This window comes from Hydra vulgaris, chromosome 03 (assembly GCF_038396675.1).
Source record: "Hydra vulgaris chromosome 03, alternate assembly HydraT2T_AEP".
NCBI classification, from domain to species: Eukaryota; Metazoa; Cnidaria; class Hydrozoa; order Anthoathecata; family Hydridae; genus Hydra; species Hydra vulgaris.
In genome coordinates, this window is record NC_088922.1 from 35,491,177 (window position 1) to 35,505,000 (window position 13,824).

At 25.1% G+C, this 13,824-nt stretch overlaps 1 protein-coding gene across 1 annotated transcript in view; it reads left to right on the plus strand.

Moving 5' to 3' along the window:
- Positions 1–13,824, plus strand: part of LOC101237774 (centrosomal protein of 83 kDa-like) — a 57,394-nt gene that overhangs the window by 18,562 nt on the left and 25,008 nt on the right. Inside the window, exons 11-16 of the mRNA XM_065793038.1 lie at positions 10–65; positions 191–247; positions 1,940–2,069; positions 2,554–2,637; positions 7,764–7,874; positions 7,961–8,038. Coding sequence (XP_065649110.1) covers positions 10–65; positions 191–247; positions 1,940–2,069; positions 2,554–2,637; positions 7,764–7,874; positions 7,961–8,038 — 516 coding nt within the window. The remainder of the gene's footprint in view (positions 1–9; positions 66–190; positions 248–1,939; positions 2,070–2,553; positions 2,638–7,763; positions 7,875–7,960; positions 8,039–13,824) is intronic.

Consider the following 13,824-nt stretch of genomic DNA (forward strand, 5'->3'; position numbering starts at 1 on the left):
TTTTATTAGGACACCCTAAATGCAGAACTGCATCAGTCAGAAAAAGAAATTATGCAGTTAAAAAAGTAAAGTTCATCTTTTTTTTAATTTTATATTATATATAATTTTTGATTTTTTAAATTAGATATTTTTACATGTTAAATGTGTTGAAGTGTTGAAGTGTTAACAACATTTTATATTTAATTTTTAGTCAAATAGAAGAACTTACTCATGCTCACAAAATGGAAATTAATAATGCAAAGCTTAAGTATTTTTACTTTTACTTTAATAAATGCAAAAATAATTTTATTAAAAAGTATAATTCATTGATTTTTCAATAATAATGTTTATAAAATTAAAATAAATACAGGATTATTAAATATTTTTTAGTGTTATTTATTTTTATTAGATCTTATTGTAGCTAAAATCTAGCATTTTTGTCAGGTTTCAACACTTTGGAGGATTTTTGTACCTGAACGCTGGTTTTTATAAGCTCTTAGAAATCCAATTTTAGTTTAGAAAAGCCAATATTGGCTTTTTAACATATTTCATATTATTTTTTAACATATTTTATATTATTTTATATTAACATAATATTTTAACATATTTATGTTAAAATATATTTAAAGCTATTTTGCAAATAAATTTAATTGTTTGATAATATCTTAAAATTGTTGCATTCAATAATGTTTCTCCAACTATAATTTTTTAGATTGTAAAGTTTATATATTTATAAATTTAGTTTATAAATTTCCATTTAAGACTGATTCATCTCTCTTCACTTTTTACAAATATTCTTAAAAATTATCTCTCCATCAAAAATGATTAAGGCATTATTTTTTTCTGAATAAGGCACAAAAAATAATTAAATTTAAAGAATTTGAAATAAAGGATAGTTTATGTTTTGAATAAATAACGTGACTAAGTTGATTACTTATAAAAAAGTAAAACTCAACTTTCCTTTTTTGCTTCATTTTGTTTTTGGTTTAATATGCTTTTATCAAATAATAGTTTTTTTTTTAATTTGAAAGCTGAAAGTAAAGATTGTAAAACTCAAATCATATTTGAGCATCTAAATGTTATGAGCAAATTTTGAATTTGTTGTCTAATATATTCTACTTATATTGTAACTAGGGCTTTTAAATATAAAACTATAAGTGAAACAAGTTGTTATTATTGTTTGCAGTTATTATTGTTTGCCAAGTTTGTTGACATCACCTCAGTCTTAACATGTTTATATACAATAAATTATATAATAAAGTTTATATAAATAAATATGCCTAATAAAGTTTATTATTTTACAATAAATCGAAAGTTTGCTATTTCCGAAATATGCAATGTAAACCAGCGTTTTTAAATGGAAAAAAAAAACATTTCTAGAAAATCTCACATTAGTATTAAAGATTTTTTAGAAATGGGATTCTTCGTCATTTAAAAAATGCACAAAAAAAAATACAGCATCATAAGCGACAAAAAAAGTTTCAATTACAATAAGTTAACAGTTGCTAAAAGTTTATATACATTATAATGCTAAATAAATATAAAATATAAATATACTATAAAAAATAATATAATATATAAAATATGACTATATTATATGTAAACATATGAATATATGTAAAAATATAGTATATAAAGTATAATAAATATAAAATTTAGATAAATATAAACCTATAAATATAAACCTAAATAATATTAACCTCAAAAATAAAACAAACAAAAAATGTTTTACAAAATTGAAATATTTTTGGAAGTTAATAATTTAAAATAAATGCTATTTTTATTAATGGTTAATAAACTGCTATTTTTATTAATGGTTAATAGGTTTCTTGTTTAATCTAATATACAATAGTTGAAAGTTTCAACAGAGAAAAATATATAAATAAAAAAAAACAGAGGAAAAAGAATAAGAATAGAGGAAAAAAAAAATCTATTTTTAATATGTATCTGTTTGTTTAAGTTTCATGAATGTCCAAAGTAATCTTGAGCGAGAAAAAGATAGTTTGCAGATGGATTATAACTCATCTAAGTCAAAATTGAAGATCCTTGAGTTGAATCTAGAAGAATTAAAGAAAGCATTAGAAGAAAAGGTTTTCAACTTTTTTCTTTTGTAATTTGTTGCATTTGCAAATCTTCTTTTACTACACCTTTTATATGTTGCTGTATGCATGCATGTATGTATGTATGTATGTACGTATGTATGTATGTATGTATGTATGTATGTATGTATGTATGTATGTATGTATGTATGTATGTATGTATGTATGTATGTATGTATGTATGTATGTATGTATGTATGTATATGTATTTATGTGTATGTATTTATGTGTATGTATATATATATATATATATATATATATATATATATATATATATATATATATATATATATATTGTTATATATATGTGTGTATATATATATATGTGTGTGTATGTATATATATGTGTGTGTGTATATATATATATATATATATATATATATATATATATATATATATATATATATATATATATACACACACACGCTGCAATAAAGTTTTTATGTTTGTTAAATAAAATTAATATTTTTAAAAGGAAACTGAAGTTATAAAACGAGTCCAAAAAGTAAAAGAAGAAGAATGGGATAAAATTAATAAACTAGAAAATTCAAAGGCTCAGGTGTTATTTTAAAACCATGTTTTTAAATTATTTTATTTTAATGTTTTAAAGTTGAATGTTTGTGGTTCTATACTGTTGTTTGGAAAAGTTTCCATAACATTTTTTTATTTAAGTATGTTGTTGTGGAAACATCAAAGCAATATAATATGTAATATTTAAGAATTGCTTACCAAACCCAAAGATTTGGCAAATAATATTTAAAGAAAAAAGAAGAACATAAGTAAAAATAAATTTTTCAATATTAGGCATGGACCTAATATTGAAAAATTTATTGATATTATTTCAATAGGAGTGGATTATATATGAGTGGATTCAATAATTGAATTGGATTTAAAAAGTGGACTCAAAAGGATTTAAAAATTAAATAGGATTTAAAAAGTGGACTCAAAAGTATTCAAAAAGTGGATGTAATAGAAGTGGATTTAATTATGGAATCCACAATACTGTATATATCCAGAATCCTTATGGATATATAAAGTATTTATACATATATATCTATAATTGTGTATTATATATTAAATATTCTCTCTCTCTCTTTTTCTCATGTATGTATGTAACAAAAAATGTGAAAAAGAAGAGTTAACATTTCATTAAAATTTTAGAAAAAGTGTTAACATTTCTAGTTATTATTTCAAATTTATTTCATTCATAAAAAATCATTAACATTCAATTAACTTTCTAACTAAAGTTAGAATTTTTTTTTGATAATCCTAAACTTATTCCACCAATCAAATACATTCGATATTTTTTATAGTTCTGTATTTTAACTTATTCAATAAAATTTTCGGGATTTGTCATACTGTAAACTGAAGATTGTTATGGTCTGAGAACTACTTTTATTCCAATAATTAAAAACATTTAATGCTAACTTTGTTACAACTTTCTGTATTAGAGGTGTTAAAATTTTTTATATTTAAGTTTGCCTTGTAATTCTTGCTGATAAAAATTGGCCAGAATTGATATTGGTAGATCAAAATATCATTTTTTTTAAAAAGTTCTAAAAGTAGACAGTCATTTACTGGCCACTATTTCCAGTCGTTAATAGCCATTAACATAAAACGTTAACATTTTGTTAACATAAAATGTTAACATAAAAACGTAAACATAAAAGGTAAACATAAAATGTTAACAAAACGTGAACATAAAACGTTTACATAAAAACGTTAACAACCGTTCTATACATTATGTTTAACGTATATACAGCCATTATATACATTATGTTTAATGTATATAGCGGCTGTTATATATGTTATGTTTAACGTATAATAAAATGGTCGTTAACATAAAATGATAACATAACGGTTGATCAACGATCGGCCATTATTTCCAGTAATATTAAAAGTAGCTGAACTAATCCTTTTTGATTTAAATTACCAACAGAACTGAACCAAACTAATTATGCTTAAAATAGTATTTTCATAAATAATTGAAATGGGTGAAATACTATTTCGATGATAATTGTAATCATTGTATTAACCTAATATATATAGCATACAGCTTTTACTGAAAATCTAACTTATCTAAACACATTTATTGTTATATATATATATATATATATATATATATATATATATATATATATATATATATATATATATATATATATGTATATATATATATATATATATATGTATAATGTATATATGTATATGTATATATGTATATGTATATATGTATATATATAACAATAAATATGTGTTTAGATAAGGCTTTCAGGCAATGCAGAATTTTATACTTCTGATCCCGATTAAGGTAAAACTCAAAAGAAAAAGCAAATACGAGCCCAAATTATTACTTTGGATAGCCTTGTTTGAGAAAGGAGCATTTGCTCCTTAGGGCCAAACAGTCGGCAAGGATGGGCACATTTTCAAATGCCTGCTTAAATTAAAGAACTTCCTCAATGAGGTTTACAAAAACAACAAAATTGTGTTCTTGCCTGGCCTAGCTTCCGCACACTATTCAAAAAAAAGTTTAACATTATCTAAAATGCAAAAATATTGAATTGAATATGTGTTGAGAGACAAAAACTCTGCTAATGTCTCTTAATTGCATCCATTAGAGAATTTTTGGACTGATATTATTTGAAAAAAGATTGGTGTATGCAGATAATTGGCAGGAAATTTCTTCCAACTAAAAAATCAACCAATTACATAGGCTTGGAGTAAGTACATACACAAGAGTTGACCATGTGTACCAAAATGGACTGATAATGAAAATTTTTTTTATAATTTTGTAAAATTATGCTTTTTAAATTAATAAAATTGATAACTCCGTTTAATAAATACTCATTTTCAAAGTTTGTCAGGATTTTTTAGTTGTGATATGTTATCTGATATGCATTCAGTTTTGTCTTGATTTTTCTTTTATTACTTAAAAATTGATGTTTTTTGAGAAAATTTGCTTTTTCTAGACCATACGATGGGGGAAAGCAAGTGATCTGAGCCCCAGAAAAACGGAACAAATTCAAGTTGTACTGAAAAGTTCAGAAATAAGTCAGAAGAAAGTAGTAAAAAAAATGTAATGTATTAACTTCATCTATATGTAGAATGAAGAATACACTCGATAAAGGCAAGCAACTTCAGGCTATAAGGAATGGAAAATGTGGCCATATGTAAAAAATAACTCCATGGACAGACCGGAGAGTTGTAAAGCTGTACCAGTCTGACCAAAGGGTTTTATGTAAAAAAATTAGTGCTATTTTTAAAGAGGAAGGTGTAAAAACAAGTCAGATGACAATTAATCAAAGGTTGCCGGTGGCTCGGCTTCATGCTTAGCGTCCACGAAAAAAAAATCTGGATTACTGACAAAATGAACCACATGAAAATAAGTGTAGAGTGGGCCCTAGCGCTTAAAGACTGGAAAGATGAGGACTATTAAAAAGTCATCTTTTTAGATAAGTCTACCATCCAAGTATTAGATGACTGAGTTTAGACTGTAAGAAAAAAACCAGGAGAGGAGTTCTGGGAAGATTGTCTTCATCAGATGGTAAGATTCTTCACAAAGATTATGGTGTGGGGTGTAATATCCCAAAAAAAAAGTCATCTGCTTATTGTACAAGTACCTGTTTGAAACTCCAAGTGTGTGACTGGTTCCAGGATAGCATCTGTGTTTTTCAACAGTACTCAGTGCCTTGCCACACTACATGCAAGGTTTACCATAGGATGATAAAAAATGGGATTGAGAGACTCCCATGGTCAGGAAATTCCTCTGACATAAATCCTATAGAGTCACTTCGATATCAACTCTAGGATAAATTCTTGGAATGTCTGATTTGTTTGTGCTTTCATAATGATGAGATTAAGGAGATGTGTCGCAAGTTGATTAGAGTATGTCAAAATATTAGAAAAACATTCCATCAACATGTTTCTGTGTATAATATATAATATATGTTTATGTGTATAATAATGGGTGATGCATAAGTTATCAGGCAAGATAAATGCTTTAATATTTCATTAACAAAGAAAAAAAAACTATTTGGATTTTTCTTTGTTAATGGTCGGCAGTAAGGTCGGCATTGCCAAATACTGACCCTACTTCCGAGGGCTGTATACATATGTGTATATGCATATGTATATATGCATATATATACATATATATATATATATATATATATATATATATATATACATATGTGTATATGCATATGTATATACGTATATATATATATATATAAAACTCCATCATTTGCAAATGATCTCAATTTTGCTTTGACAATTTTCATGTCAACTGTAAAAAATTTCAGTTTCTTTTAGTTTGATGTGATCAATCAAGAGTTTTTCTGATGAAGCTAGTCCTATCACCAAAACTTCAGAAAATCTTTAAAAATGCAGATTACAAGACAGTCCTTAAATCTAGTGCAAATCTTAAATCTTTGCTAACCTTATGCAACAAAACAAAACTACTATCAAATAGCTTTCCTAGAGTATACCTAATAGAATGCAAGTGTAAACAAAAACACATTGATGAAACGAAAATGAAAATAGCAACAAGAACAAAACAACACTAAAAAAAAGTATTTAAAGGAAAATTGGAACAATCTGCAATAGGGCATTGTAAAAACAAATGCCCATGCAATATAAAATGGGATCAAGTAAAAACATTCAAAATATAACCCAAAAAATTTGAAAGAAAAGTTTGAGAATCAATTGAAATTCAGTTTAACAAATGCGGACCTAAGAATAGAGGTATGAATTTAGATGATGGTCGATATGTAAAAATACAGTTTTGTACACCAAATTAAAGAAGCCATTAAAAAGTGAATTACCATTTGTTTGTAATTAAATATAGTTTATAGTTTGTAATTAAAGCTAAAAAGACGCTAGTATCAAAAGTCTAGCTAAAAATTTCTTAGATGTAATAAAAAAAATTAGTATTAAGAGAACTCGTGTTCATTGATGTTCATATATTAAATGTATATATATATATATATATATATATATATATATATATATATATATATATATATATATATATATATATATATATATATATATACATATATATATATATATATATATATATATATATATATATATATATATATATTATATATATTTTATATATATATATATACATATATATATATATATATATATAATATAGTTTATAGTAAAATATAATTAATACTTTAAATATAGTTTTAATTTATTATATACATGTATATGTATATGTATATAATGAATTAAAACTAAGTATAAAGTATTAATTTATGCACTCATGTGAACAAAGGTTTGCATCAGAAGTGTGCAGGCCAGTGTTTTTTAGCTTGGGCCTAATAAATCTATAATGCACACTTATTAGGCCTAATTCAATATCTGTTAATGTATGTTCACTGTACATACATTAACAGATATTGATTAGGTGTAAATTTTTTTTTTTTATAAAAATTGACGTATTGTATAAGTTATCTGAGCGACTAGTTTTGCAAAATACATAAACAGAAAAATTCATTTTTTTCTGAGAATTAAATAGTTTAAATTATTTAAGTAATTATTTTTGTAGTTTCAAAAAAAGTTTAGAATTCTTATGTTTACTTGTTAAAAGCATAACTTTTTAACAAGTAATGGTGTTTGCTTTACCTAATTATGTTTCAATAATAGTTAAATTTTTTTTGTTAATAAATTTAGCTTGAATCACAAATTACATTGCTTGAGCAACAAAAGTTAGATGCAAATGCAATGTTTAAAACACAAATTGAACAGCTTGAGCAACACTTAAAAGCGGAAAAAGAATGCAACGTAAGTGAGTTTGTGTTAGTGAGTTTGTGTAAACCTATTATATAAAGTAATAAATTTGGATAATCTTTTGTTTTCAAATATTTTAGGAGCGTGCTGAGAGAGAATCTGTCAATCAAAAGAATCTACTTACACAAGAAAAACATCATTTAAGAAACATTGAACAGGTTGACAGTATCCAAAATTATTTTATTTTATATATTTAAATACATATGTATATATGTACACAACCCTCGGAATTAGGAAAAGTGAGGTCGGCAATAAATTGCACGACCTCACTTGTCCTAATTTCCGAATTCACGACCGATCTCAAACTGTTAGAAGGCGGCATAAGGTCCACAAAAAAATTTAACACGAAGGGGTTACCATAAAACATAGAAAAAAGGTTGGCAAATTTTGGACAACCTCAAACATGTTGAGGTCGGCAGTAAGGTCGGCATTGCCAAATACTGACCCTACTTCCGAGGGCTGTATACATATGTGTATATGCATATGTATATATGCATATATATACATATATATATATATATACATATGTGTATATGCATATGTATATACGTATATATATATATATAAATATATATACATATATATATATATACATATGTGTATATGCATATGTATATATGTATATATATATACATATATATATATATATGTATATATATATATATATATATATATACATATATATACATATGTGTATATATATATATACATATGTGTATATGCATATGTATATATGTATATATATACATATATACATATATACATATATACATATATACATATATATATATATATATATATATATATATATATATAAATATATATATATATATATATATATATATATATATATATATATATATATATATATATATATATATATATATATATATATATATATATATATATATATATATATATATATATATATATATGGATATGGATATGTATATGTATATATATGAAGACCTCAGTGGAAAAACCGGCGTTGTCACATTTAAAAAGTATTGAGAAAGTATTTATTGATCATTAATAAAAGTCTTTATTTAAAGTAAATGAAACTAAGCAATTTAAAAAAATTTGTATTATAATTATTTTATTCAAAATTTATTCAAAAACAAAACATTTTGTAATTTTTTATACAAAAATTTTAATATATATATATATATATATATATATATATATATATATATATATATATATATATATATATATATATATATATATATATATTACCAATTAAATAAACTATAAAAAATAATCAATTAGCAGGTAAGTAAAATATAGTAAAAAGTTAATCAAAACAATACAAAAAAAATAGTGACAATTAAATTTGGATGACGCCCAAGTGAATGGTTTTCCACTAATTGTTCCCCTGATTGAAATTCTGCTAATTGCTCTGCTGATAAAATATCTGTAGATTCATCTAATTGGGCATGACATTTAGTAATGAAATTTATTCTTACTGATAATATAATCAATTCTTAAATATAGCAACATCTAAAATGCAAGATATAATCTCACATTTTAGATGTTTGCAATATATGAAGTATTTAACCGCTTGAAATGGGCTTTAAAGTATTTCACTTGTAACAAGAAAGCAAATAAATTTTGACAAAAAAGTTGTAAAATTTTACTCATTTTTTTTTTAGTTGATAAACTTTGGTGTTGAATTTAAATTTTTGTTGTTAATTCTTTTTTATATAATATAATTATCATTTTCAGAATTTTCATATAATTTTGCTTCATTTGAGACCCAACATAATATACTTAAAAATTTTCTTTTTGATAATATTAGAGACTTGTTCAAGGTCTTAGGGGACCCCTAAAAATATTTTTTATTTGAAAATTTTTTAAAATTAGTGTTTTTTTTTTTTAATTATATTAAAACACATTAAGGGGTGATTGTAAATATTTTTCAAAAATGTTGTTTTTTGTGACTCCTTGATATATACAACTATAATTTAACTTAAAAAAAGTTTAAGAAAAATGTTTTCTTACAGGGACAAATAATTCACAGGCACATTTTTGTTTACTCATATACTTTTTTTTGTAAAACAAGGTCTCTGTTAGCGTAAGTTTTTAATTGAAAGTACATGCATTGACCGACATATAGGTGTCAAAAATAGGTAGGAATTTATTCTTGTATCTCTATTTTAAAACCAAATAATTTCTTTTATTTAGTAGATTTTCACCTTTATATGTTAAAATAAGAAACTTTTCAAATAAGCAAAGATTGCAGATTTTTAATGAAAGGTTGTATGGATTGCAACGCTTCACTTATATTTTCCACTTCATTGATGGTGTAAACTTTTTGTTTTGTCTCAAATTTCTTTAGACAGTATATTTTCTGTATTTAATAATGTTGGATTTAATAATTCTTATTTTATCTCTATTTAATAATAAAGATTTATGGTGATTAGCATACCGAGATTTAAATGGAGTTTTAGATCTAGTTAAGATCTAAAACTCCATTTAAATCTCAATAAGTCAAATTATACTTTTTTTTTGTAATTCAGCTTATTTGACAACATGGTGGCTTTATAGATGATGGTTTTTGTCAATCACTGATTGTTTATAGAGTCAATGGATTTGTACCTTGGTTATATAATATACTGTGATTATGTGGATTAATGATGGAATTAATGTTTGGTTTACATGAGTAAGGTGCTTTGATTGTATTCTATATCTTGCATGCTTGTGGCTATTCAGAAACTAGGTTGGTTTTGAATGGTAGGGTTGTTTAAAAAGTTATCCTTGTGATCTTTTAGAGTGATAAAACAATTGAAAGTACTATTTAATTGAATTCTGTTGAAAACATAATAGTTAATTAAAAGGTGTTTACTTTCAATACAGAATATGAAGTCTTTAACATATATATGTTTTTTCTTTCAGATTTTGGTCAGCCTTTTTATATGTGGATATTCTTAAGGTTACACCGATCCTTGGATAGTCTGTGCATAGTTGAGGTTTTGTTAGCTTGAGTTCAAGTTTTATGCAATATGCACAAAGGCTTTATATCCATTGATGTTTTTTTTAAAACATGTTATTTACTTTATGTAATTTTAAATTTTTAATATAATTAAATAAATCATTTTCAAACATAGGCATTTCTTTTATATATTGAGCAAATTTTGGAAATTTGATGTTATAGTTTATGTGGAAAAGGTTAAAACTTCATCTATAGCTATTAATTCTAGTCAATGCTGTTCAATTTATGGTTTAACACCTAGTTAAGCGAATCAACTTCATATTGTTTCAATTAGATTGAAGTATGGCTTGTCACCACTTCATGCATTCATAACATGAAGTTGAACTTTTTCTGTAAAACTAATAAACTTAAACTTGGTGATTGTTCTTACTGGTTTTGATAGTTCTGGATGATCAAATAATGGCAATGCAGTTTTAAGATTCTTCAAACTTCAGAACTGCAGAATAAACAGCAGCAATTGTTGTTGATATAGATATTATTAAAAACATGTTTACTATGTACATTTTTATCTAGTTTCATGATTGATGCTAAAAATTTGTAAGACTTTTATTTTGCAAAAAAACAAGTTAATTTAGCAATCAGGCTTGTATTAACAGTGTAATAACACTAATTAATCACATTAAAACCTATATAGGCTAAAGAAATGCTTGCAGATAGATTTTTTGTAATCTCAATTCAAGTCCATGTATATATACACTTGCATAATTGTCAAATTTTTTTTACCTTAAACTGTTGTTTTAAATTGAACACAAATAAACCGGTCTCGAAAAAGGTTTTAAAACTTAAAAAATACCCAAACCAAAACCCTAAGTTGATTTATATATTCTCCCTGCGTGTTCACTCTATTTAAGTCATTTGATATATGTGCGGTAGGGTTATGACAAAAAAAGAATTTTTTGGCCTGTAGTAGGAATAAATAAATTTTAATACTGATTAAGGTGGTAGTCTACCTTTAAACCTAAATCCTAGAATTTTGTATAAAAAAACCTAATTTTTGGCTGCGATATAAAAAACCTTACAAAACTAAGGAATTTAAATTTAAATTTTCAAATTTAGTTTTGAAACACTGTTTTTTTCGTAAATGCCCTTTTTTTGGCGGGACCAAAAAAAGGGCATTTACGCTGCAATAAATAACTCAAGAACGATTAAAGATACAGTTCTGGATTTTTTTGTACATCATCTAATAAGGAATTGGCTGAATTAAGGAAAAAAAATATTTTTAAAAGTTTTTGTTTAAATGATAATTCAAAATGGCAGCAAAATTTTGACCCAAAATAAAGATTTTGAGCCCAATTAACTAAAGAACCAAAAAAGTTAAAATAATTTTTTTTAATTCAGCTAATAGATTATATATAAAAGAATCAATGTACCAAATTTCAGGCCCATAGCATTTAATTGAGAAAATTTATTTATCGCATCGTTTCAAAAAACCTTATTTTGAGAAAAACAGAAAAGAAAAAGAAAATCCAACTCTTTTAGTCTAATTTAAGCCAAAAACTTACAAATTGCATTAACAAAGCATTATTTTTGAAAAACAAACTGTTTCAAATCATTATTGGCTTTAGAAATGTTTTTTTAAGACTCCAAAGTTTAAAAACCACTTTAAAAACAAGAAAAGAATAAAAATACATAAAGCAATAAATTAGTAAATTGTAAATTAGTAAAACGCTATATATAATAATGTAGAAAAAATTGTATAATAACGTAGAAAAAAATAATTTAAAAAAGACCAGTCTCATATACTATTCCTTCCATTTCTTCATTGGCATCTGCAAATCCTTTACGCTTAGCTCTTTTTTTTTTCCGTTTAAGCTTGACTTTCGGAGTAGACTTAAGATTCATATTAGCGACTCTTACGAAATCTTTATTTGCGCAAAACTCTTGCGTAAATTTTCCATTATACATATTTAGCATAGCAAATACATTTAAAACTCCATTTATTCCCTCATTAAAATTTATGATTGCAGATGAGACACCAATTTCTAATGTGTCTCTAGCAACAAAAATATCCTTCGGACATCTTTTCCAAATAATTCCATTTACCGATTCATTGTTATTTTGTGTTTGCCCATGCAAACACTTACTTAGTAAATCATCATCACTTAAACTAAGAAAAATTGGTTTTATTATGTCTCTTACATCAATGGGTAGTCCTAGTTTTTCTTTATACAGGGCTGTACCATTTGTTTTATCAGACTGGTATTTACACCAACTTTCAGGGGTTCTTGGACACATTTGGTGGCGACTATCTAATGTAAGTGCATCTGAGCAATGGTGAAGTATTGCACCAATTGCTTTTTTTAACTGGTAAACTGTTCCACCATTACATTGACGTATTGCAATTCCAAAATAATTTTGAAGTTTATTAATTTCTTTTTTGGTAAGACGATTTTTTCCACCAAGTGGTTTCTCATCAGACAATTTTAGTTTATAAGTGGCTTTAAATTTACGAAGTCTGCTACCAACTCTTTTTTGTATGTGTCCAACACATTCTAACTTTTGGACAATAAGATTTTTGTTTGTATTACATTTAGCAACTTCTAGATAAGATTTTGAGTCACCGTCACCAATATAATAAGCATAATGTAAGTTTCTGTCTGACTCTGATGATGTAAAACATTCAACAATTCCAGCTGCCTCCATTGCGCCTGATGAGCCCTTATGGTTAATGCTACATTCATGTGTACTAAGAAACTCATCATATTCATCAGTGCCTTTTTTTGTTTCCCATTTATCACATTAATGGCATACTTTAGATTTAATGCGGTAGTCAATGCATTTTCCAGTATTGCTTGAAGTTATAGTTACAACACCATTTATAGAAGAGAATCCTCGCTTTTGCCAGGTGCCATCACATGAAACTGTAATATCTGTCTTGTTCTCACCAAGACCTTGCTTAATCTCAACAGCTGCTTTATTCATAAAGTTTAGAGCAACTTGCTTGTAAGCCAC